Here is a 27565-nt window from a genome sequence, read left to right as displayed (position 1 = left end):
TGAGGATTAAGGGTTAGTAGTAGGTAAGTGTTAGCCATTATGTGTGGAATCATGACTACTTATCCAGTGTTAGTCGCTCAGTCATGTTCAACTCTTTGTGACCCCACGGACTGGAGCCTGCCAGGTTTCTCTTGGGGCTTAGCTGGTAAAGAATCCGCCTGTAATGTGGGAGACCTGGGTTCAATCCCTGGGTTGAGAAGATTCGCTGGAGAAGGGAAAGGCTACCCACTCCAGTATTCTGGCCTGGAGAATTCCATGGACTATAGTCCATGGGGTCACAAAAAGTTGGACACAACTGAGTGACTTTCACTTTCACTACTTGTCAGGGCTTTACCTAAATTCACTTTCTCATTTCAAATTTATGTTTTATTGAATTCAACTAGAAATCTATAATTATTACCCTAGCCTAAAAAAAACTGAAAAAAATAAAGGTTTTCTTTATTAGATTTCACAAACATAATTTTTATAGTAAAAAATAAATTTTTTTTTACTCAATCTCAGGGAGACTGCATAGTGGTGGGTTCATTACATCATCGCAGGTGAGTGGATTGCAACATTATCCTGTTTATTTTCTCTTTTCATAGACTCCAAAGTGTTTTCATAGACTCCTTCTCCTTATCATAAGAGGGAACTGGTATTCCTTTATTGGTTTTTCAGGTTTGTGTTATTCGGCCACAAACTCAAATGCCCTCATAGGCTAAACAGGCAACAAGGCTTTGGTCTTCATGGCCCCCAAGTGGTAAAGTTTTATCTTGCTTTGATTAGAATAGAGTATTGATAATGATTATGGAGAAAGAATTTGAAGACTGAGAAGGTAAATGGATGGAATGTAAATGCAGAGCGGTGATTCTTGCAATTGGGACTTAGAAAAGAAAGAGACCAAAGATCAAAACCCTAAAGCTTTGGAATGTGAAGGAGCGAAGGGCTGGTATGCCTGTGCTAGGGTGCCAGCTGACTGCCAGGAGGAGTGTCTGGCATAATCCAGCCATCTCCTGCCTGGAGCTGGTGCAGTATAGCCTAAGATCCGAAATCCCCAGATGTTAGAGGATGGAAGAGTTGCACCCTGTGCCAGGCATGGAAGTTTCCTTTTTTGTCTAACCATGCTGGTAAAGGTTGCTCCAAGTGTAACTCATCAAAAGTGACCAACTTTGGGCTTCCCTGGCAGCTCAGTGGTAAAGAATCCACCCGCCAATGTAGGAGACACGACTTTGATCCCTGGTCGGGAAAGATCACCACAGAATGAGCCTTGTTTGAGAGCCCGGGAACCACAACTATTGAACCCACGTGCCACAGCTACTGAAGCCTGCATGCCCTGGAGCCCACCCTCTTCAACAAGAGAAGCTACTGCAATCAGAAGCCTGCACACAGCAACTAGAGAGTAGCCTCCATTTCCCCCAAGTAGAGAAAAGCCTGCATGCAGCAATGAAGACTCAGCACAGCCAAAAATAAATAAATAAATAAAATTATGAGAAACAAATAAGCCTGAAAAAAAAGTGACCAAATTACTCTACATGCAGAACCTGGAGGCAGCCTCCCCACAAAGTAGGTCTTCCTATAAGGGATGTCGAATGAGGGCATTAGGTAGTTGCAAATTGCTTTTTAAATAAAGAAGTAAGAGGGGAGAGGGAGAGAGAGAGAAAGAGATTTAAGGAGGCAGAGGGAGACGGATAGGGAAGAAACAGTTACTGATTTGCTGACTTCAGGGTCTATATAAATTTCAAATTTACTATGGAGAAGTGAGGGCTTGGCAGTGAGAGGCTCCGAGACTGGATGTAAGGGAAGATGCCCTTGGTGGGACTTTGTGGGGCTTTCTGCCGAGCTGCTTGCCACCAGCATGACCTCCTCTCTTTTAGCTGTGTCACTCTGCCAAGTTGCTATACTCTTGTCACACACCCTTGAAGGCTGGCTGATGTCTGCATAGCCCAGATTTCTAGAGTCTAGACCTACGGTCATCTCACAGTCACATAAATGTTTGTATTTTTCACTTTCACACGGGGAAAGGGCATATGTACTTTGCGTGTTCTGTGAGTCCCCATGGTTAGTGAGCCAGTATTTTTAAACAAACTTTTTTTGTTGTTGTTGTTCTTAGTTAACAATATATTTAGCAAAAACAAAACACAGGAGATCTTCTAACCTATCTGTATTTCTGGCTGTGTGCCTTAAAGTGATTCCCACGGTGTGATTTTTGTGAGATTTAAAATGAAGACCAGAACTCTCAAACATGAATGAAAATTGAAACTCCAAAAGCTACAGATAGTGGCAGACTATCATTAAATAAACCTTATTTTTACTTCCCTGATAACTCAGGGAAGCCCTTTTCCCTCAGCCGTGTCTGACTCTTTGCGACCCCATGGACAATACAGTCCATGGAATTCTCCAGGCCAGAATATTTGATGGGGTAGCTTTTCCCTTCTCCAGGGGATCTTTCCAACCCAGGGATTGAGCCCATTACCATATGAGCCACCAGGGAAGCCCAAGAATACTGGAGTGGGTAGCCTATCATATGTGCTGATTACTTACACCAAGGATTCTTAAAATTTTTAATTATAGTGCTCACTTGTAATGAACTTGTGCTGGGGTAGAATTTCTATACCTGGGCTTGAGGCAGAACTTCTATTAAATTTCTCCTATTTTCAGTGTCTTACCTCCCAGTCCACACGTTTTTGCTAAGACATTCAAAATATAATTACTTCAAAAGGTATTAAACACTTATTCTATGCTGAGATCTGCAGTAAGGACTATTGCTTTCTGAGTTAAATTTACTCACCATGTTTTCTTAAAGAAATAACAAAAGCCCCTTTGGCTTTTAAACATCAGTAGTTTAAAGACTTTCTCTTTCTGGTGAGAAACATCAGCCAACATTTTAAACTCAAATAAATCATCTTGAAGATAGCTAGTGGCTCAGGCACATTGACCTACTTTAAGCCTTTTTTTTTTTTTTTAATATCTGCTAAAACCTTATGATAGACAGTACGGTCCTGGAGAGGGAGGGAGTGGTACCCCAAGGACAGAGATCCAGTTCAGCCCCTCTGTGACTCTGAAGAGACTGCTTAACCCAAGAGAACAGAAGTTATAAATCCTGCCAATTTCTGTTGACCCAAAACAACTCATGGGCAGGATAAAATTCCACAATAAAATGTGAAGGGGAAAAAACAAAAATACCGAAGAGAAATCAGAATAAAGTCATGCTCTGTAAGATTAATTCTGGAGATAATATAGAATATGGCAATGGTTTTCAAATTTAACAGTTAAACTTTTCATTTAAATGAAAACTTAAGCTAAGCATCTCCATCAATCCATCTCTGTCCTCTTGTGCATTTCCCCAGGGATCCACAGAAAACAACTGTAAAAAAACCACTGAACTTTACCCCTTTATCATTCTGAGGTATGATGCAGAATCATTAGAATACTGAAATTGAGAATGTCAGAGCTGGAAGATACCTTTGAGATCAATGATCTACCAATCTCCTCACTTTATAGATAAGGATACTCAGGCCCAAGAAATTTAAGTGATATGCTGATTTTCTATATGCTGATTTACTATAATTTTCTCTACATGACCATTTTATGTTAAAGAGGTATTCTTTCTTTCAGAAGGGGTATTCTGAAAGAAAGTTACATCCAAGTCTCTTCCTCTCCTTTCCCTCCCAGCTCCAGTATATCTAACTCCTCTGAACTAAGCAGTTCTGGGGCTGGAAGGCATTTAATAACCAGCAGAGTCAGGTTCTGGATACCAACATGTATGCAGAGTCAGTCTCTGTCTAACATGAGTGACCCAGTGGTCCTGTTCTCCAGGAGACTACACAGGAGCTGGGGCAAATCTCAAGGCCTGGGGCTGGGAATGTGAAGTATTACAGCGGGTGGCGGCGGGGAGGGAAGATGTTCTTCAGTTGACCTGTGTTAGACAGGTTAACCATCTAATACAGCCCCTCCTTCACCTGAAAGAAAGCCATTAATAAGCTGATAAAATCAAACACTAACACACTTAACAGGATCCATCAAGAGAGATGCTTGGACACAATGGGCACTGGCCACTCAGGAAGACAGGAGGTAGAGCTAAGACACAATACGAGCACTCAAAGACAGTCAGACATGGCTGGACTAACACTCTATAATTTTAGAGCTAAATTAGAAAAGTAATTAAAGAATACTGTTGAGACCCAAATCAGTGGCCCAAAGATGAAATGGAAGAAATATATCAAAGCACAGACAAGCAGGCACACACACATACATGGAAACATATGGTGACAAGGGGAGGAAAGGGAGATGGATAAATTGATATATATCATGTGGCTAGGGCTTCCCAGGTGGTGCTAGTGGTAAAGAACCCACCTGCCAATGCAGGAGACATGAGAGGTGCAGGTTCAATCCCTGGATCGGGAAGATCCCCCTGGAGGAGGGCATGGCAACCCACTCCAGTATTCTTCCCTGGAGAATCCCATGGACAGAGGAGCCTGGCGGGCTACAGTCCATGGGGTCACAAAGAGTCAAACACAACTGAAGTGATTAGCTCACACCCACGCATCATGTGGCTAATAGGTGTATTGGAAGAGAAAAAGAGACAAAAAGAAGGGGTTTGCAATAAAAGAAGAAAAAAATGTGTCTAACTTGAGAAAAGAAATAGATTTATGTGTCAAAAAGATAATTGAAGACAGAGGCAAATATAATGTGGAAAGTCACATATAGGCACATTCTGTAAAATTAATCAACACCAAGGAAAGAGAGGAATTCTTAGAAACTCCGGGCCCAAAATAAAACAAAACAAAAAGGTAACTATTAAGGAAAATGGATCAGATTAGCATGGAGCTAAATGTTGGCAACACTAAACCAGCATTTGGTGGTGAGAGACTATGGAAGAAAAAGGGTGATGCCTAGGAGTGTTTTACCTAGTCAAGAATTTTACTGCCGGCATGAAGGAAAAAATATTTTCAGATATATACAGGTTTAGAGACTGTATTGCTATATAACCCATATGGGGAACATATGCAATGAAGGGCTCTAACCAAATAGTAAATAACACTAAAACCAAGAAAGAAGACGATGGGAAGAAATAATTGGTTAGCAGTGTGATATGGATATGTGTTTGATGTATTTGCTAATTAAGAATTCTTAGAAGAGACACATTTTAGGAGAAGGCCTACTAAGAATCTATTACATGCATTCCTTGTAGGGGTGTTATTACCCTAAAGGGGCTAACAATTGATTCTTTCCTGTGTGAGAGTAGAGATGTATGTGAAAATGAAAGTTACACTTTTTTATTAATAAAACACAGATACACATACAGTAAACATGTAATATATCTGTGGTATTAAATTTCTTGGTGGGAAGGATTAGGAAAAAAAATGTCTAAGAAGAACAAGCCTACCTGGCTAGCAAACATAAAGAGATGTTTATGTCAACAAGCAAAGCACAATGCAAAGCAATAAGGAGATCTCTCTTTGTACTCAAAGAGACTGAGAAGTAATTTATGAGGGGCAGCATATTCTCTTGTCACCAATTTTGGGAAAGACTACTCTAACATACTGCTTTTCTTCCACTCAGGAATCTCATATCTAGAGGCCCATCCCAAAGAAACAAAGGCACCAAAACATGTGTGTGTTACTTACGATTATATAAGTACAAACACACACAGGATAAAAAGTTTAAATCAGGACTTTCCTGGTCATCCAGTGGTAAAGAGTCTGCCTGCCAATACAGGGGACACAGGTTTGAGGCCTGGTCCAGGGAGATTCTGTAGGCCTTGGAGCAACAAAGCCCATGCATCACGATTACTGAACAAGCCCTAGAGCCTGTGTTTTGCAACTACTGAAGCCCATGTGCCCTAGAGTCTATGCTCCACGGCAAGAGAAGCCACCGCAAGGAGAAGCCTGTGCACCCCAACTAGAGAGTAGCCCCACTCATTGCAACTAGAAAAAGCCCACATGCAGTGCAACGAAGACCCAGTGCAATCAAAAATTTTGGGCATTACATTTACTGAAAAACAGATGTTTACAGTTTAGAACACTTACTAAATTTTCTTATTTATCTATTATATTTACTGAAATATACAAAGTCTGCCAGAGGTCTGAACACAGATATGTGACGGACATATATTTGTTAGTGTCAACTTTTACTCTCAAATACTCTCAAGTAGGCCTTAGAAAGCATCACTACGAACAAAGCTAGTGGAGGTGATGGAATTCCAGTTGAGCTATTTCAAATCCTGAAAGATGATGCGGTGAAAGTGCTGCACTCAATATGCCAGCAAATTTGGAAAACTCAGCAGTGGCCACAGGACTGGAAAAGGTCAGTTTTCATTCCAATCCCAAAGAAAGGCAATGCCAAAGAATTGCTGCTCAAAAATGCTCAAATTGCTGCACAATTGCACTCATCTCACATGCTAGTAAAGTAATGCTCAAAATTCTCCAAGCCAGGCTTCAGCAATATGTGAACCGTGAACTTCCAGATGTTCAAGCTGGTATTAGAAAAGACAGAGGAACCAGAGACCAAATTGCCAACATCTGCTGGATCTTCAAATAAGTCAGACAGTTCCAGAAAAACATCTATTTCTTCTTTATTGACTATGCCAAAGCCTTTGACTATGTGGATCACAATAAACTGTGGAAAATTCTTCAAGAGATGGGAATACCATACCACCTGACCTGCCTCCTGAGAAATTTGTATGCAGGTCAGGAAGCAACAGTTAGAACTGGACATGGAACAACAGACTGGTTCCAAATAGGAAAAGGACTACGTCAAGGCTGTATATTGTCACCCTGCTTATTTAACTTATATGCAGAGTACATCATGAGAAACGCTGGGCTGGAAGAAGCACAAGCTGGAATCAAGATTGCCAGGAGAAATATCAATAACCTCAGATATGCAGATGACACCACCACCCTTATGGCAGAAAGTGAAGAGGAACTAAAAAGCCTCTTGATGAAAGTGAAAGTGGAGAGTGAAAAAGTTGGCTTAAAGCTCAACATTCAGAAAACGAAGATCATGGCATCTGGTCCCATCACTTCATAGGAAATAGATGGAGAAACAGTGGAAACAGTGTCAGACTTTATTTTTCTGGGCTCCAAAATCACTGTAGATGGTGACTGCAGCCATGAAATTAAAAGACGCTTACTCCTTGGAAGGAAAGTTATGACCAACCTAGATAGCATGTTCAAAATCAGAGACATTACTTTGCCAACAAAGGTCCATCTAGTCAAAGCTATGGTTTCTGCAGTGGTCATGTATGGATGTGAGAGTTGGACTCTGAAGAAAGCTGAGTGCCGAAGAATTGATGCTTTTGAACTGTGGTGTTGGAGAAGACTCTTGAGAGTCCCTTGGACTGCAAGGAGATCCAACCAGTCCATTCTAAAGGAGATCAGCCCTGGGATTTCTTTGGAGGGAATGATGCTAAAGCTGAAACTCCAGTACTTTGGCCACCTCATGCAAAGAGTTGACTCATTGGAAAAGACTCTGATGCTGGGAGGGATTGGGGGCAGGAGGAGAAGGGGACGACAGAGGATGAGATGGCTGGATGGCATCACTGACTCGATGGACGTGAGTCTGAGTGATCTCCAGGAGTTTGTGATGGACAGGGAGGCCTGGCGTGCTGCGATTCATGGGGTCGCAAAGAGTCGGACACGACTGAGTGACTGAACTACTCTCAAGACAAAGCAGAGTGTCTTTTGAGCAAACTCATTTACTGGATGTATGCTATGTACCAGGGACCTTAATACGTGTAGGAGATACATGAAAAAAAGAAAATACAGCCCGATGTGTCAGATGGTAGGTGGACAAGGTACAGGCCTAGAGGAAATATAGCAAGAACACTAATAACCCAGTCTGAGACATGCAAGGAAAGTTCCCTCAAAAGGAGGAAGAAAGAAAAAATACTCTGGGTGGAGGTCTGTGGCAGGGACCTAAGTAGGAGCACATCACGAAGGGTCTGGTAAGCCTGGGCAGAGCATCTACACATCGTCTGAAAAGAAGTGTGGACCCCTGCAAGATTTTACCTAGAGAAGGGCATAGTCAAATTTTTGCTCTGAAAGAAAACTCTTGACTCTAAACTGGAGAAGGACTACAGGGCAAGCCTGAAGGCTGAAAGGGAAATTAGAAGGTTAGTGTGAGATAATGTGACCTGAGCTACAGCAGAGTTAAAGTCAAAAAAGAAAAAAAAGTGGGGGGAGGGGGATGATCTCAGGTATTATGAGACAGCACAGCAATGAACTGGATGGTTAGGTGTGGGCTGAAGAAAAGAGTAGAGTTGGGGATGGTGGCCAGAGACTTTGGCTGCTCTCAGAACATGCCAATGGAATATAGAATTCCTGATGTGAAGCCACAAGATGTTGGCCATTACATCAGTTCACAAATGTCTTGTGGTCATGGATCAATCATAGCTTTGGGAACTCAGTGTCACAGACCCAACAACTTAGCTGAGAATGCCCACTTTTTGGGTGATGAGCAACAATGATTACCTGCTTGATAACAGCAAAGAATATCTGCTATGTAGGCATGCTGGCTGCCAGTCCAGGATCCATCCCATTAAGAGATTTAATTATTCAGAAGAGTTAATTATCAAGGCCTTGCCTAATGATGGTTATTCATAATTATGTACCCCTTAGATATGAACAAAGCCATCCCCGTCAGGGACAGATGAAGAGAGATGAATAGGCTCATCATACCAGTAAAGGGCCAGGAAATTGCAAGGAATTAGTATCAGGAGAATAATACTTATTATAGGGACCTGAGCAGCTGGATTCCTACAGTACTAGGAAGTAGCTTTAAGGCTGCTCCAGAGTCCAGTCTGGCTGCAAAAGGTGGGTGGACAACATGAAATCTTGGCAGAGCATTCAGCAGTATGGGCAAGAGTGTGGATGGCACTGCAGGAGATGGTGGCCTGTGATGTGACTGGGGCGAGGGAGGAATACCAAGATGTGCCCAACACTGCAGCTCTTCCACAATCACTTCTCAGCCAGCAGAGAGCCCTGCAGAGAATGGAAGCAAAATTCCTTCAAGTCCTCTCTCGCAGTGGTCCCAGCTTAACTAGGTAGCAAGCATGAGAGTTTTCTACATGTTCCCTCAAAACCCGATTGTTTTAAGAAACTAGTTCAGACTAGTCCTGTAACCCTATTTCTAAGAATGGATACCGAGTGAATGAGCAAAAAGAAAACAATGGTTTGCACAGAAATATTAACTGCAGGAGAATTCATTTCCAAAAAAAGAAATAGCTTAAACGTTCAATAATAGAGAAATAGTTATATATGTTTAATCTGGTATGTATTTGTATATTATCTGGAATTTGTATATTAGGCAGCCAATTTAAAACAATGTTTACCAGGGTTTCTAATAGCATGGAAAGATATTTATGGTGTGACATTAAGTTCAAAATTAAGATACAAGTTTCTTTATATGAGCCTGTGTATATAATTACGCATAAAATAACCATTACAAAATGTTTGCTGATGATCACATGGATGATTTTGTTCTCTTTTATTTCTCTGTAATTTCCAGGTGTTTTTTTTTTTTTTTTTATAGTAAGGAACTATTAGTATTCCATGGGGTCACAAAGAGGTGGACACGACTGAGTGACTGAACAACAACAAAATTAACACTCTAATGGGAAAAAAATCCAACCTATTCTTTTTTAAAAGAAATTTCCAAAAACATAAATTGACCCTAGGAAAGTGAAAGTCTAGAGAGAAAACAGCATATAGGCAAACAAAACTAAGATAAGACAATTTAAAAGAAAAGTTATTATTTAATGAAAACATTAATAATTGAGAAGAATCTCTTTGGATTCATGATTTATTCATGTCTCTTTGATTGGATTCTAAAAGAATCAAAGAGGTTAAACTCTTGCTAATCATAGTGTTTATGAGTTTATATCTGAATGATGATTTCCCTTGGAAATATACTGGAAAGCAAGCAAGAATATAATTAGAATTATTCAACAGATGGGGAGGCAAAAGCACAGAGAAGCAGCAGGAATTCACTAAGAAACAGAGAGGACCAGAATGAGTCCCACATTTGTAGAAATTAAATTCCTCTTTTAATTTTACATGGTAATCATGTTGGATTCTAGCATAGTATAAAGCACCCAGTGAGAACTCATTATTTGTTACTATAATTAAACTGACTTGAACCAGATTTGTAGTGTGTACCCAAATAAGTCATTGTGAACAACATTCATGAATTTAGTAATAAACACTAAATAGGCGATAAATGGTCAAAGACTATTCTATGCCCTTTATGCACATTAACTAATTTAATCTACACAACAACCTATGAGATAGGTTCTGTTATCACCTTGATTTTGCTGACGAGAAAACTGAGGCCCAGAGAGTTCAGCATCTAACTCAAAGTCACACAGCCAATGAGTGGACAAAAAGAAATATAAGCTGTACTCCTGACTCTACAATCTGTCTACCACTGATAACTGCCTATCATTCATTGTCTCGAGACAGAATTCTGACTTATGCATTTCAAAACAACCTCCTGGATCATTAAACTTTCAAACATGCTACTTCCGAAATTGAGCAAATACTGTTATATTTTTAAAATCATAGTTTTTCAAAATTAAACATCATGGTTCACTGTAGACCAGTAACTAATTGATTTCATATAAATACATCTCTTTAAGAAAGCCCAGAGATAAATCCATCCACCTATGGACACCTTATCTTTGACAAAGGAGACAAAAATATACAGTAGAGAAAAGGCAATCTCTTTAACAAGTGGTTCTGGGAAAACTGGTCAACCACTTGTAAAGAATGAAACTAGAAAACTTTTTAACACCATACATAAAAATAAACTCAAAATGGATTAAAGATCTAAATGTAAGACCAGAAACTATAAAACTCCTAGAGGAAAACATAGACAAAACACTCTCTGACATAAATCACAGCAAGATCCTCTATGACCCACCTCCCAGAGTAATGGAAATAAAAGCAAAAATAAACAAATGGGGCCTAATTAAACTTAAAAGCTTTTGCACAATGAAAGAAACTATAAGCAAGGTGAAAAGACAGCCTTGAGAATGCGAGAAAATAATAGCAAATGAAGCAACTGACAAAGAACTAATCTCAAAAATATACAAACAGCTCATGCAGCTCAATACCAGAAAAATAAATGACCCAATTAAAAAATGGGCCAAAGAACTAAATAGACATTTCTCCAAAGAAGACATACACATGGCTAACAAAAACATGTAAAGATGCTCAACATCACTCATTATCAGAGAAATGCAAATCAAAATCACAACGAGGTACCATCTCATGCCGGTCAGAATGACTGCTATCAAAAAGTCTACAAACAATAAATGCTGGAATGGGTGTGGAGAAAAGGGAACCCTCTTACATTGTTGGTGAGAATGCAAACTAGTAGAGCCACTATGGAGAACAGTGCAGAGATTCCTTAAAAAACTGGAAATAGAACTACCATATGACCCAGCAATCCCACTGCTGGACATACGCTCTGAGGAAACCAGAATTGAAAGAGACAGGTGTACCCCAGTGTTCATCACAGCACTGTTTACAACAGCTAGGACATGGAAGAAACCTAGATGTCCGTCAGTAGACAAATGGATAAGAAGGTTGTGGTACATATACACAATAGAATATTACACAGCCATTAAAAAGAACACATTTGAATAAGTTCTAATTCAGTTCAGTTCAGTTGCTCAGTCATGTCCGACTCTTTGCAATCCCATGAACCACAGCACACCAGGCCTCCCTGTCCATCACCAACTTCCAGAGTCCACCCAAACCCATGTCCATTGAGTCAATGATGCCATCCAACCTCATCCTATGTTGTCCCCTTCTCCTCCTGCCCTCAATCTTTCCCACCATCAGTGTCTTTTCAAATGAGTCAGCTCTTCGCATCAGGTGGCCAAAGTATTGGAGTTTCAGCTTCAACATCAGTCCTTCCAATGAACACCCAGGATTGATCTCCTTTAGGATGGACTGGCTGGATTTCCTTGCAGTCCAAGGGACTCTCAAGAGTCTTCTCCAACACCACAGTTCAGAAGCATCAATTCTTCAGCACTCAGCTTTCTTTATAGTCCAACTCTCACATCCATACACGACCACTGGAAAAACTGTAGCCTTGACTAAATGGACCTTTGTTGACAAAGTAATGTCTCTGCTTTTTAATATGCTGTCTAGGTTGGTCATAACTTTCCTTCCAAGGAGTAAGCATCTTTTAATTTCATGGCTGCAATCACTATCTGCAGTGATTTTGGAGCCCAGAAAAATAAAGTCAGCCACTGTTTCCACTGTTTCTCCATCTATTTGCCCTGAAGGGATGGGACCGGATGCCATGATCTTAGTTTTCTGAATATTGAGGTTTAAGCCAACTTTTCACTCTCCTCTTTCACTTTCATCAAGAGGCTCTTTAGTTCCTCTTCACTTTGTGCCATAAGGGTGGTGTCATCTGCATATCTGAGGTTATTGATATTTCTCACAGCAATCTTGATTCCAGCTTGTGCTTCTTCCAGCCCAACGTTTCTCATGATGTACTCTGCATGTAAGTTAAATAAGCAGGGTGACAATATACAGCCTTGACGTACTCCTTTGGAGAAGACCCTTAAGAGTCCCTTGGACTGCAAGGAGATCCAACCAGTCCATCCTAAAGGAAATTAGTCCTGAATATTCACTGGAAGGACTGATGTTGAAGCTGAAAGTCCAATCCTTTGGCCACCTGATGCAAAGAAATGACTCATTGGGAAAGACCCTGGTGCTGGGAAAGTTTGAAGGTGGGAGGAGAAGGGGACAACAGAGGATGAGATGGTTGGATGGCATCACCCACTCAATGGACATAAGTTTGAGTAAGCTCTGGGAGTTGGTGATGGACAGGGAGGCCTGGCATGCTGCAGTTCATGGGGTCACAAAGAGTCAGTCATGACTGAGTGGCTGAACTGAATGAGGTAGATGAAACTAGAGCATATTATATAGCACGGAGTAAGTCAGAAAGAAAAAACCAATACAGTATATCAATGCATATATATTGGAATTTAGAAAGATTGTAATGATGACCCTATATGCAAGACAGTAAAAGAGACAGAGATATAAAGAACAGACTTTTGGACTCTGTGGGAGAAGGCGAGGGTGGGATGATTTGAGAGAATAGCATTAAAACATGTATATTGTCATATATAAAATAGATGACCAGTCCAAGTTCGAAGCATGAAATAGGACACTCAAAGCCGGTGCACTGGGACAACCCCGAGGGATGTTATGGGGAGGGAATTGGGTAGGGGGTTTGGGATGGTGGGGCACATGTACATCCATGGCTGAGTCATGTCAGTGTATAGCAAAAACCACCACAATCTTGTAAAGTAATTAGCCTCCAATTAAAATAAAGTTATTAATTTTAAAAAAGAATAAAAGGGGGAAAAAGATTCAGTCATAGCTCATTAATTAGTTTTTTGGTTTCCTCCAGCAAACTCATAGAGAATAGGATTGTTTTGATCAATGAATTTGATAGCTCTACTAATAAGCCCTTGTTAAATCATATTTTCTGGCTTTTCCTAAACAGTCTTGATTTCATAAAACTCCATCATTTTAACCCATAAATTAGCAATCAAGTTGTCCTAGAAATTCAATATTTCAGTGTCTAAACTCATCATCTAGACAGAAAGAAACAAAACCCTTAGCTTAACCATGTATTTTGATTAAATATGAAAATATGATTTTCATGGAACTGTAGACCACACTAGCCCTTAACATGACTGTGATGCAGAGGGAGGTCACTGCCCAGTTTCTTTTAGCACAGAAGCAAACAACCTCCAAAAGATTAACAATACCCAGTGCAAGGTAGAAAAGATAAAATGAGTTTTTCAGGGTGGGAATTAAACTAGCAACCCTCTGGTGACACAGATTAAAATGTATTTTTAATGAGTGCTTCTGTTTCCAGGCAAATGAAAAACAGGAAAAAAGATAGGCTTTCATCATTCTGTTAGTAATGACCATAGCTCACTCTTGGGCTTCCCAGATGGTGATAGTGATAAAGAACCTGCCTGCCATTTCAGAAGATGTAAGAGACATGGGTTCAATCCCTGGGTCAGGAAGATCCCCTGGAGGAAAGCACTGCAACCCACTTCAGTATTCTTACCTGGAGAATCCCATGGACAGAAGAGCCTAGGGGGCTACTGTCCACAGGGTCGCAAAGAGCTGGACACGACTGAAGCGACTTAGCACACACACACAGCTCGCTCTTGTGAAATGGCATGCAGAGAGGACACAGACATCCAGGGAACACACAGTCACGTGCCATGTTTATCTGTGTCCCTTTTCTGCTGAGCGCGGCCTGCCTGCCACTGGCAATGCCGTTCCTTGGTGTATTTTGCTTACGGCTGCAGGATGATACGTAGATGGGCTGCTTTTCAATTATAGTTCCTACTTAGTTACCATTTATGGTTGCCACTTGGGAATTTTCAGACTCTGTTGGTTTAGAAGTAAATATTGTGTTCCTTGAAATAAGAATATTTTCTTTTAAAAATATATTAATGGAAAAAAGTTTCAAAACTGAGCCAATTTTCATGATACTGGATCATCTGAAAAAATTTTAGTTCACTTGAGTAATTAAGGGGTGGATTTCTTTTTCTTAGCTCAATAAGAAATTGTCTTCTGTGTGCAGTAAGCCAATCAATAACTATATCCCAGTAATTATGAGGGCATGGTAAAACTAAAAGGCCCAAAGGTTAGCCACCTCAAATTTGAAATGTTGGGTAAAATCTTGAATTTTCTATTTCCATTTGAAAGATAAAATAAGGTAGAATTTATATCAAATGGTCTTTCAGTCAGTACCTTGCTTTGTAGAAATGGTAAAACTTGATGGCCTGGAGAGAACAGGATATGGATCCTTTAAGAACACCCGAAAAGAAAAAGTTGGCAGCAAGGACCTTTCTTTTTTCCATTTCTGATCTCTGTACAATTACCCCTATGGTGTGGTGAGAGGGTAGGAAGGAGTGAGCCAGGCTCTAAAAATAATCTCTGAAAGCCCAAGACATGTGGTATTTGGACAAGTTCTTCTGGGCCTTTGTATCCTAATTGCTTCTGTGAACACTGCTCTAGGACTTGAGGGTCAGATGAGGGGAGATGGGAAATGGAGCAAACTGGGGAGCAAGCACTCTATTTCAAGCAAGGAAAGCTTGCTCTTTCTTTCAAGACCACAGTCCATGCCTGGTGTTTGACCAGTGGCAGTCCCTTGGCCACCAATGGACCAGAGAAAGAGGAGAGAAGCCACTGTCCCGTTGCCGTAGTGAGGCAGAAGATAGATGAGATCCAAGTTAGGTATTTACAACTGGCCCCCTGTTTACATTTCATGGGGCAGGAAAAAGGTGGGCTTCAGGCTAGACACTTACAACTAGCTTCCTGTCTGCATTTCCTGAGACAAGAGATAGGTGGGTTCCAGGTTAGGACTTACGATCACCCTCCTGTTTATTCCCCCAAACAGAAACAACAACAGAAACAGGGTAAATAGCCAGGCTTTGTCTCGTGTGGACACCTGAAGATATCAGTCATGGAAAGCACAAACAGGCACTAAACTCCGTCTAAGAAAAGGATCAGGACACGGTGCATTTTTTGTCCTTGGGGCAAGGGAGATACTACACATGCACAGAAGGACTTCTTGGGAATCAAAAGGCAGGGGACGGCCATCAGGCCATACATCTTGCAAGTTTCCCTCCCAGACACCTTGAGCTGGACTCCAACTTGGCAGAGGGGTACATGCACATCTTGGGGAGGGTTGTGAGACAAATTAATCAGAGGCGCAAAACAAGATGACGGCCAGAGGGTGGACAAAGACCCAGTAAGGGTAGAAAAAGACAAAGTGCCCCCTACAAAGGATTTAAATCTTTCAAAGGTGCAGCTCTCTTCCAGAGTTTGCTCATGCTTCTTTCCGTGTTGTACTCTGATTTTCTCTTTTTCCTTCCACCTCCTTGTCAGAATTTTTTTTTCAAGACAGGTAAGGACTGGGGATTTAGGCCCTAGCTGCTGGCCTTCATGGTCTAGTGGATAGGAATTCTGGTTTACACCTGGGTGACCAGGGATCCATTCTCGGTCAGGAAACTAAGATCTCACTTCCAGCTACTGTTCACTGCTGCATGCGTCCGTAGTAGGAACCTGTGAACACTGCTGTCAACCTGCCCTCTTTCTCCTGTTCACCACTTCTCACAGGGCATGGTACTCAGGGCCAGGAGCAGGCAGGAGTAGGGAGAGTTGTTTATGCAACCAGTCTCACGTTCTGCTTGAATCCATTTAATTTCCAAAGCAGGTAAAGCCCCTCTATTCCTCATGTCTGCAAATGCAGCCTTCTCCTTGTAAAGGGGCAAAGTGAAATTAGCTCAAAACTCTGCAGAAAACCAGTTGATATTAAACTGTAAAGGAGCCTGGGGCTGTTAGGGGAATGACAGGCAGTCAAGAGGCATCTCTGGCGGGAGTAGAGTGACTCCACCGGAAGATACCAGTTCATACCCAGGGCCTCCTCCTAAAGTTTTGCCGGGTGAGCTCAATAATAACCAGGTTGTTGTTACTATCGTTGTTCTTTAGTAGCTCCATCGTGTCTGACTCTTTGAGACCCCGTGGACTGCAGCTGGCCTGGCTCCTCTGTCCATGGAATTCTCCAAGCAAGAATACTGGAATGGGTTGCCATTGTCTTCTTCAGGGGATCTTTCTGATCTAGGGATCAAACCTGCATTTGCATTGGCAGGTGGGTTCTTTACCACTGAGCCACTGGGGAAGCCCTGACTTAATATTTACTACTTAACAAATATTTACTGAACACTTAGTATGCCTCAAGCACCATGCTAGGCACCATTAAGCAAAACAGATTGGCAGCCTCACTCATCCATTTCATCACTGCCCTGTGAGCAGTACTGAATACTAACCATAATGTAACTTTACGAGCCATGACACAGAAAGGCCATGGCATTCTCTAATGACCCATCTTCTCCCAGAGTCTGAACACTGAAAGGGCTTTCTGGGCTCACAGAAGAAGAGGTTAGAATAATGTAGCTCAACTCTTTTCCAAGGTTTGCGAGCATGGGAATTTGGCTGCCAACAGTTCCTCCCATTCCTGTACATGCATACTCCTCCTGGAGTCTCTTGTCCCTCCAGTGTTCATGGCCTGGCCATGTGACTGTTTTGGACTAAGAGAATGTAGTAAAGTTCTGAGAGCCCAAGCGTTAAGAGGTCTTATAGTTTTCATTTGCATTCTCCTGGGATCCAATTGCCCTATAAAAACCTTGGTTTAGATTACTGAATGATGAGTGTCCACATGTAGAGAATGAGCCTGTCTGGCCCTCGGTCAGCCCAGGCTCAACTACCCTCCTACCCTCCTGTATAAGTAATCCCAGCCAGCACTACTGGAGCCAAAGAACTGTCAGCCAACTCATAGAATCATAGGAAATAATAATGAGTAAGTTTTGGAGTTGTTTGTGAAACCACAATAGAAAATTAAATAGAAACTACTGCTGAGAAAACTTAAAGCATGTGGCATTGGCTATGGGACTGGGTGGTGAGATGGATTGGAATCTCATTCTGTTACTCAAGGCTGGAAGAACAGGAAAGAAATTGCTTTCGAGTCCTTGAGAAAGTAATGGTAGAAAGTTTGACAAAGCTACTGCCTGCTGTAAAGTAGGAGACAGAAAATGTGATGAATGGGTTGGGAGATCTGGCTAAGGTGATTGTTCAGGCAGGTTATCAAAGCTTTGGTGGTACATGATAAGAAGGAACTAGTTCGTTTCCATGCAGAACTTTGAGAGAAATGCAGAAAATATAGGACAGTCTCTCAATTTAGCAAAACATTCTCAGTGAGAAATGGCCTCAGGGTAAAGAGCAAATCAAAGTTGTGGCTGTAAGAGTCCACATTGAGTCCTCTGATGGATTAAAAGTGGGAGGTGACAGATCGTCTCAGACAAAAGGACTCCTGGAAGTGAGAAGCGTGAGGTTCTGAAGAATCTTGAATCACCATCCGTGGTAGAAAAAGACCCACCTGTGAGTTATTAGCTTTTTGCTAATAGAGTGGATTATCACTGAATACATAGAAAGTCTACAAAAGTTTTTAAGGGGCTGTTCCATTTTGAACTACTTAAAAAAGGGACATTGATGGTTTAAAATAAAAAGAGGTCTCTTGGGCCTCAGATTTCTACTGGCAGAAAGTCAACTAAGAAAATAAGTCTGAAGCAAACACAGACTTATTTTCTTATGAAAATGAAAGAAAAGCACAGGGGGTGGAGCAATGAGTTTCTGAGAACAGTAAATTAGGAAAGCACTCCTACAAAGCAGAAGTAGGTCCCAATCTACAAATATTCCCTGTTCTCCAAGTTTGGAAAACTGGTGATGTGTCAGGCTGGCTTTCAAAACTGCTGTGGACTCACGGGGCTTCCTAGGTGGGGCTAGTGGTAAAGAACACATCTGCCAGCGCAGGAGACATAAGAGGTGAGGGTTCGATCCTTGGGTTAGGAAGATCCCTTGGAGGAGGGCGTGGCAACCCACTTCACTATCCTTGTTTGGAGAACCCCATGGACAGAGGAACCTGATGGGCTACAGTCCATAGGATCACAAAGATTTGGACATGACTGAACTCCGGGAGGTGGTGATGGACAGGGAGGCCTGGTGTGCTGCGATTCATGGGGTCCTAAAGAGTCGGACACGACTGAGTGACTGAACTGAACTGAATCAACATAGCACATACACATGTGGACTCACGACTAATTTAAATCTAGGCCAACGGTCATACACTTGATAGCTCAGTGCTATCAAGGCTGTACTGACAAAAGGAAACACACGAATGATTACCAGGATTATTTTCATATCTCCAGGATAGCATTTCATTCAGAAATTATTTCGATCATTTAGTCAGTTTTCTAAAGGTTGTTCCTATAACCAGTAAAGTTCTTTTTCCTATTCACCCAAATACGACAGTCAAGAATATACAGCTATACCGGAAAGTGTGACTCCACTATTTAAAAAGTTGGCTCTGGGCCACAAAGACAAATTAAGACACCAATGAACCAAATAAATGCCTCAGCAAGCAGTTACAGAATTACAACTGAAAACATGCAGGTTGTGCAAAGTAGAATTCTGCAGTGTGCCATCAACAGATACCACAATGGGAAGACACCCCTGAAGTTGTCCGATACAGCGTAAACAGCCTCTTCTTTGCAAAGATGAGATGTGGTTTTGCCCCTGAAAACCTGGCATTCTAGTAGAAACTGAGCAGCCATTGATTAACAATGGCACATACATATAACTGTAATAATGAACATGAACTATGGGTATAGATAGAAAAAATGAACTGGAGGAGTGGAAGCAAGAATACTGCAGGGTGTAAAATGCACAAAAGTCAAATCATCACGCACATTAGAGGATGCAGCTTACCTGACATGCTGATGGATGACTGTGGTTGAGATCCCAATGGGAAGATACTATGTCAACAGACTTTTTGGCCATGCTGAGTAAATTCATCCAGCCTTGGAAAAGTGATAAGTGAAATGGTGCATTTTCTGAATAGTTAAGGCCTTCAGGAATATTTTCCACCAGGGCAATTCTTAGAAAAGATTTTGAAAAACAAACAAACAAAATCTAGTCAAATTTGAAGCCACAGATCTTTACACACACATACAGAGACATCTGAAAAATATTCTTTACTCTTGCTGAAAGTATATGTTCCTCATAATTTACATTTTTCATCAAAGGACTTTAATATTTCCCCTATACTAATCTGCTGTGTTCTGAGTTTATGCTCTGTTTCTCCCCAGTTAGCACTCATATTTCAGAAAATCATGGTATATATCCCTAATGTCCAGTGTCCAACTAGCCTTGAGAAAAAATCCAGAGTATCCTACACAAGCATCTTCCTATAGTATTATTTATTTTTTCCCCTTAGAGTAATGCAATTTTTTAAAAAAGATACTACTTCTGTGAGTTACTTAAGACCATAAATTAATTTGGCATAGCTCTAGTTTCTAGTATAATGTTGAACATATAATAGAACTAGTTCAGAAACAAAAACAGTGTTAGGTTTATTTCTACTAGAAAATAAAAATAGTAAATGCTATTACTATTGCTTAGAACCTCTGTTAATTCTTTGTAGCCTAAGACATAAAATGATACTAAGAAGGAAATTTTAAGACTTGCCTGTTGCAGGGGTTTATTAAAGTTGGAAATAGGGAATGTATAAAATAATAGCAATAACCAAGCCCTAAATAAACTGCAGGGGCTTCCCTGGTGGCTCAGTGGTAAAGATCTGCTTGCCAATGCAGAAGATCGAGTTTGATCCCTGGATGGAGAAGATCCCCTGAAGAAGGAAATGGCAACCCACTACAGTGTTCTTGCTTGGAAAATTCCATGGACAGAGGAGACTTGTGGGCTACAGTCCACGGGATCACAAAGAGTCACCCGCAACTGAGCAGCTGAGCATTATAACCATTGCAGAATGGGCTTCCAGAGACTAAACAACAACAAGTAAATTACAACCAGTAGTATCAGAAGAAATGTTCCTTGGCTTTTTATATCACTACTTCCTAATTTTTTTCCAGTTTAAGAAATGTAAATTCTCCTGCAACTCTTGATAGGAAGCTCCAAACCTCTTATGAAGATATCTGTAAGCCCTTCCAGAACAAAGATCTTTTTTATTCAAAGCTAGCTATCCCCCTAGAGCTGGATACATAATTAGGGCTCAAGAAATACTTATAGAATGAATTTCAGCTTCCAATATAGAATCCAAAACTTCTCAGTAAAACTGTTAACTGTGTCTGTTAATAAGACTTGTTTCAGCCAGTTTTGGAAACAAAAGCAATACTCATAGTAAAATGTCTATGTATTTGATGAATATCAAGCCCACATAAGGTTTAGGTATATGTCTTGCAGACATCCACAAATTTAGGGTCCAATCACCCAACCACTACCCACAATTGAATTAAAAAAATTTTGGAGCCCTTAGGAGCAGCAAAAGCAAGTCACTCACTGTACACAACACAGAAAGGACTACAGCAAAACTCTTTAGTTCTCTGGAATTTATAATCCAGTGAAAGAGCTTGTCTCACATGTAATGACTTAAACAGGAAGTAGATTTTAAGAAATGGCAAAACAAGAGTAAGGATTAATTAGATGGATAATGCACCATCTAAAGTTCCACTGGAGCATGAGAAGAAAGGAAAAAATAATTAAGTTAGGAGCATCTGGAACTGAAGAAAGTGGGACTTGAGTTTGCAAAGGTAGAATTATTTTTATAGGTGAGCTGGAAGAGAAAGATATTCTAGGAAGAAGGAGGACCTTTTAAAACATGGTGTGTTTGGATACTTGAGAGTCAGGTGGCCAAGGGGAGTGTGAGGTGGAAGAGTTGTGGCAGGGGCTTGCCATGGCGGAGAAGACTGGCAATGTCTGTAGGGATCACACCGTAGAGGTTGTGAACCAAGAAGAGAAGCTTGGACTTAACTGTGATGCTTTTGAGAGTGACCAAGTACATTTTAGGGGTCTAATTCTGACAGCACACCTGTATACCATTGAAAGAAGATGACAATCAGTAAAAGGTCCATTGAAACTGACAAAGAACATGATTGAGAGAGATTATCAAGGTGAAAAAGAAGAGAAAACTAGCTCATGACCTAATGTAGGAGGAATGCCTACATTTTTCTGGTTAGTAAGGTGTGAAACAAATGAGAAGATTCAGAAGTGACCAAAAGAATCAGGAAGACAAGAGAGGTCCAGGAGAATGCAGGGTTTGGGAAGCCAAAGTGACAGAGGGTGAAAAAGGTGGAGATGGGATATTTTTATCCACGTCAAAGCCTTTGAAGTCAAGATGTTGCAGTTGGATATTTTAATTCTATCCACATTTAAAGTCCAATTATCTATATTAACAGTAGCTAGACATAGCATGAAGAAATGACCCCAGTTAGTCAGCAATTTCAGTCCCCCTACAACAAAGGAATATATTTTAAAATCAAACAAAAAAAGAATCCCAATAAACAAAATAAAAATAGAACATCATTTAACAAATAGAACTAGGTAGTTTCAATTTTACTTCAATATAAAAGTCATGCTGAGAAAGACAAAGAGTCAAGAAGCCCTGATAAACCACACACACACAACAATGGATACAGAGTACCTGTACAGGTGTAAGTGGTTCTGCACCACCCCTCTCTTCATACCACACTCATGGTTTCTGGTAGGCATACAATACGGATTCCCAGTTTCTTTTAGAAATCTTTAGACCAGATATTCTTAGTCTTGGATGCATGAATAGAATTTAGGGTGACTTGTGAGCTTGATCTTTATCTTCCTTCATTTCTAACTGAAATTTAACATTCCCCACAGTTACAGACATAGGCAAAAAATGACAGGAACATTAAAAGAACCTGTGATTCTGTTATCCTGAAAAATTTTCATATGATGGTACTATTACTACTACTGATATCTCCAAGTATTAATATTTATCACTACTTTGAAATTATGGGAATCATCAGATCTTATTATTTCTTGAATACGTAGTATAGAATATTGGAGAAGGCAATGGCACCCTACTCCAGTACTTTTGCCTGGAGAGTCCAATGGACAGAGGAGCCTGGTGGGCTGCAGTCCATGGGGTCGCTAAGAGTCAGACACGACTGAGCGACTTCACTTTCACTTTTCACTTTCATGCATTGGAGAAGGAAATGGCAACCCACTCCAGTGTTCTTGCCTGGAGAATCCCAGGGACAGGGGAGCCTGGTGGGCTGCCATCTATGGGGTCGCACAGAGTCGGACACGACTGAAGCAACTTAGCAGCAGCAGCAGTATAGAATATACATTACTATACCACATTTAAAAAATATTTTGGATAAATTTATTTTAATGTTACTGGTTTTCTTTGGAATCCTATGTATTTCAATCTATGCATTTAAAACATTATTCATGAAAGGAGTCCATTGGCTTCAGCAGACTACTAATCGTGTCTATGGCACAAAAAAGAAGTACTCATCAGATGAATAACATATCATCTATTCCTTTTTTTCCTACTTCAAACACATTCTTAAAAGTTTTTTTCCCATTATTGAAGCCTTAGAAGTAGATAAGATTATCAAAAGAGATTTTTAAGAGATGGAACTGGGTCAAAGCCTAATATGGAAAACATCTAATCACATCTAGCTAAGATCATGACATCTAGCTAAGATCATGGCATCTGGTCCCATCACTGCATGGCAAAAAGATGGGGAAAAAATGGAAACAGTGACAGATTTTATTTTCTTGGGCTCCAAAATAGCTGTGGATGGTGACTGCAGCCACAAAATTAAAAGACACTTGCTTCTTGAAAGAAAAGCTATGACAAACCTAGACAGTGTATTAAAAAGCAGAGACATCACTTTACCAACAAAGGTCCATATAGTCAAACCTATGGTTTATCCAATAGTCACGTACAGATGTGAGAGTTGGGTCATGTAGAAGCACCAAAGAATTGATGCTTTCCAACTGTGGTGCTGGAGAAGACTCTTGAGATTACCTTAGACAGCAAGAAGATCAAATCAGTCAATCCTAATGGAAATCAGTCCTGAATATTCATTGGAAGTACTGATGCTGAAGCTGAAGCTCTAATACTTTAGCCACATGATGTGCAGAGCTGACTCACTGGCAAAGACCTTAATGCTGGGAAAGACTGAAAGGCAGGAGGAGAAGAGGACAACAGAATATGAGATGTTTGGATGGCATCACTGACTCAATGGACATGAGTCTGAGCAAACTCCAAGAGATAGTGAAGGACAAGGAAGCCTGGCGTGCTGCAGTCCATGGGATTGCAAAGAGTCAGACATAACTGAGCAAGTAAAGGACAAAAAATCACATCTAGAGAACATCTAGAAAACATCCAGAGAAAGTGGGGCAGGTGAAGAAGACAAGAAATGGTTGGAAAGACTGGAAAAGAAGAGTGAAATTTCCTGGAAGTCAAAGAAGAGCATATTTATTATTATTATTTGGTTTTTACTAAATAGAAAAGTAAATAATAAATTTATACTAAATATAAAAATAGAGACACCACCAAAGGTCTGGAGACCACACCTATGTTTGGTAATGAATTCTGGGGAAACTCTGCTCACCTCACTTTCCTCCTCTCTCATTTTACCTGGAGAACTTGACTGTTCCTTCTGTAACTCAGCACTTGTTTCCTATACGCTGCTAGAAAAGGTCTTTAGAAACCAGCCTTGAAATGACTGGACTTACTTTTGTGTCCTGTCATTGTATTTTCTTTAACAACCAACAGCTAGCCGCTCTCCAGGGGCTTGAATCGAAATAACGTACACACAGAGCTCAGTTCCATTGACAGCAGCCCTGTTACACTCTTCTTTCTCAAGCAAGGAAAAAAGTGGGCAGAAATCATCAAAACTCAGCTTTGGGAAAATCCCTGGAATTCCTGCATGCCTTCTCTAAGTGAATTATGCCCAAAGGCATAGCACTATTTCTGACACCTAATAACAGGGAAAAAGTTGAATATACAGAGACACAGACAGCAAAAGCCTTTTTTATGCCTCTTTTGATGGTACTGAGAGACAACTACAAACGATTGAAATGGTGAGTCCAGGGAATTTAGATGGAATAAATATTGTTAATAGATTTTTACAGTAGAATTCTAGCTGCTCTTAGTAATAGTGTGCATTTTACTCTCCAAACTTAATGTGATCGTCAACATTTCTCTTTCAGTTCAGGAACAATATCTAACCTTCTCAAAGAAACAGCTGTAGTTCTCCTATAAGCTACAAAAAAAGGGAACCCTGGCATCTACTATCTTTATTTAAAATGTGGTACGTGTGTTTGTGTTGATAAGCACAAGAATCTTTATAAATTATATTTTCACATACATATGACTTTGCTGTTATTATAGAGAAATATTTAAGACAAAAAGATTTTGAATAAGGTAGACAAAACTGAGCTCTGCCAGTTATTACCTATATAACCTTGGACAGATGACTAACCTCTTAAAATCTATTTCCACTTTTGGAAAAAAAAGTTATTTCTTTTTTTAGAGGAGATAATCAATGCAAAGAAAGTGCTTAAACATTGCTTGCTTCATAGTGAGCACTAAATAATAGATACATTTTTAAAGTAATTTAAAGTCTGAAAACTTATAATTAAAAAAACTTTCTCCAAGTTCTCAAACTGATATAACACAGTTACTAAAAAGAGTCTACATATATTGGTTAAAAGAATCTTATATCTGGGACCTACTCGATATTTTCAGAGAAAATGTGAACTTTATTTCATGTGTGAGTGTAACAGATCGTTATTATGAGGCGATGATCTACGTAGGTACTTTACAGTCAATTCACTGACATTCATTCTTTAGATCTTGGCTATCTGATGGCATAACCAATGAAGCTGAACAGATGGTCACAACTCATCAATACAATTAGTTTTGCACTCAAAAATAAAATGATACAGGCATTGTACCCTTTCTGTGGGTCATCTGGCTATAATTAAAGCCCAGGATTGACATGGCAAATGTTAATCTTCCCGAAGAACCTTGGAGTCTCTGAGATTGAGGTAGAAGATGTCCTGCTACTCATACGGAAGATTCAGTGGCCAGTGCTGGATGTGGAAATAGTTGATACAGACTTCTTGAGCTGGCTTTAATATAAGTGAGATATATTTTTCTGTAAGCAGAAGGAGTGTTACTCACCATCTGGTTCTACAAGGATGGATTCCCTGACCTACATTACATCCTGAAAGGAGCTCAAGGTGAAGACCAGGATGAGGCACTTTGTGCCTTGGGAAAACAGGCAAATCAGGTCATTAGATAGTTAGGCATATTTCAGGAGAAGGTTTTTACGAAGCCAGACTCTTGCATTTTCCAATACTTGGAAAAGCACTAAAATCGTTAACTGTGGTATCTGTTCCTTATGACTAGCAGCAACCTTCTATTGAGATGTATGCTGGATGACATGTATTCCTTAGCCAAAATCACACATATACTGGCCTCTTCCCTACCTCTTTGGAGCATTTCCTCAGAGCTATCTGAGAGGCTGTCTCCTGGCCTATAGTCCTCAATAAGTCTGTGAAAACAAATGAAACTCACAGCTCTCACATTGTGCATTTTTTATTTCAGTTGACATTTCATTTTTTTCCAAGAATTAGGTCAAGGTGAGTTTACTTGAGAAAGACGGCAGAAAGGATACCAGATAGGCCTGGCTGACTAACAGGATCCAAACCATTCTTAATCTGGAATAGGGAAGAACATAGCTGAATATGAAAGTAATTAGGGATTTGCCTTAATTTTTAGCCAATTTTGAAAAATTTGAAGTCCACAAAAAAGTTGCAAGAATAGTACAGTGAATACTATATTTCAAGAAAGAATATTATATTATATAAGTAATGTTACAGAAGTGAGATAATTCTCTCAATCTTGAGTATGCATTTTTAACAAAGAGGCCAGGTTTCTGAAAGAAATACAATTATCACACAGTAACCACAACACTGTGTGCATGCTCAGTCACTCAGATGTGTCTGACTCTTTGTGACCACCATGGACAGTAGCCCTCCAGGCTCCTTCCTCCATGGGACTTTTCTGGCAAGAATATTGAAGCAGGTTGCTATTGCCGACTCCAGAAGATCTTCCTGACCCAGGGATCAATCCCACATCTCCTGCATTGGTAGGCAGAGTCTTTAACACTGTGCCACTTTTACAGTCCTATTATCTAATATTTAAAATTCCACAAATGTTCCAATAATGTCTTCTATTTCTTTTTTTTTTTTGGATCCAAGATCCAATCAATGTTTACTCATTGCACTTAGTTGTCATGTCCCTTTAGTTTAGGGGAGTTCCCTAACCTATTCCTGTTTTGTTTACCATGAGGTTGACAATTCAGAAGAGCCCAAGTCAGTTGCTTTGCTAAATACTCCTGGATTTGATTTGCTTGGTTGTTGCCTCATAAGTACATTCAGGATAAGTATTTTTGGTAGGAATGGTACATACATAATGTGTCCTTCTAAGTGTATCATATGAGGTAGCACATGATATTGGGCTGTCCCACTACTGGTGATGTTAAGTTTGATCAAGTCTGTTAGATTTTTCAGTTTGAGCAGGATCATCCTTCCTCTATAGTTAATAAGTAATTTGCGCAGAGGTGCCTTCAGTTGGCACAAATATTTTCTTTCCCAACATTTTACTCACTGATTTGGCTTCCATCCATTTATGATTTCTTTCTGAATCTATTTTTATTATCAGGTCAGTTTTAGTTCAGTTCAGTAGCTCAGTCATGTCCGACTCTTTGCGACCCCACAGATCACAGCATGCCAGGCCTCCCTGTCCATTACCAACTCCCGAAGTTCACTCAAACTCATGTCCATTGAATTGGTAATAACATCCAACAATCTCATCCTCTGTCGTTCCCTTCTCCTCCTGCCCCCAATCCCTCCCAGCATGAGGGTCTTTTCCAATGAGTCAACTCTTCGCATGAGGTGGCCAAAGTATTGGAGTTTCAGCTTTCGCATCAGTCTTTCCAATGAACTCCCAGGACTGATCTCCTTTAGGATGGACTCGTTGGATCTCCTTGCAGTCTAAGGGACTCTCAAGAGTCTTCTCCAACACCACAGTTCAAAAACATCAATTCTTCGGCGCTCAGCTT

At 40.4% G+C, this 27565-nt stretch overlaps 1 protein-coding gene across 2 annotated transcripts in view; it reads right to left on the bottom strand.

Annotated features, from left to right (window-relative positions):
• Window positions 1-27565, bottom strand: part of PLD5 (phospholipase D family member 5) — a 424211-nt gene that overhangs the window by 137214 nt on the left and 259432 nt on the right. For both annotated transcript variants that reach the window (NM_001205378.1, XM_059875556.1), the window contains one exon: window positions 19356-19524. In NM_001205378.1, the coding sequence (NP_001192307.1) occupies window positions 19356-19524 (169 nt within the window). The remainder of the gene's footprint in view (window positions 1-19355; window positions 19525-27565) is intronic.

This window comes from Bos taurus, chromosome 16, assembly GCF_002263795.3.
Source record: "Bos taurus isolate L1 Dominette 01449 registration number 42190680 breed Hereford chromosome 16, ARS-UCD2.0, whole genome shotgun sequence".
In the NCBI taxonomy this organism is placed as follows: Eukaryota; Metazoa; Chordata; class Mammalia; order Artiodactyla; family Bovidae; genus Bos; species Bos taurus.
This window is presented reverse-complemented; position numbering and strand designations above follow the sequence as displayed.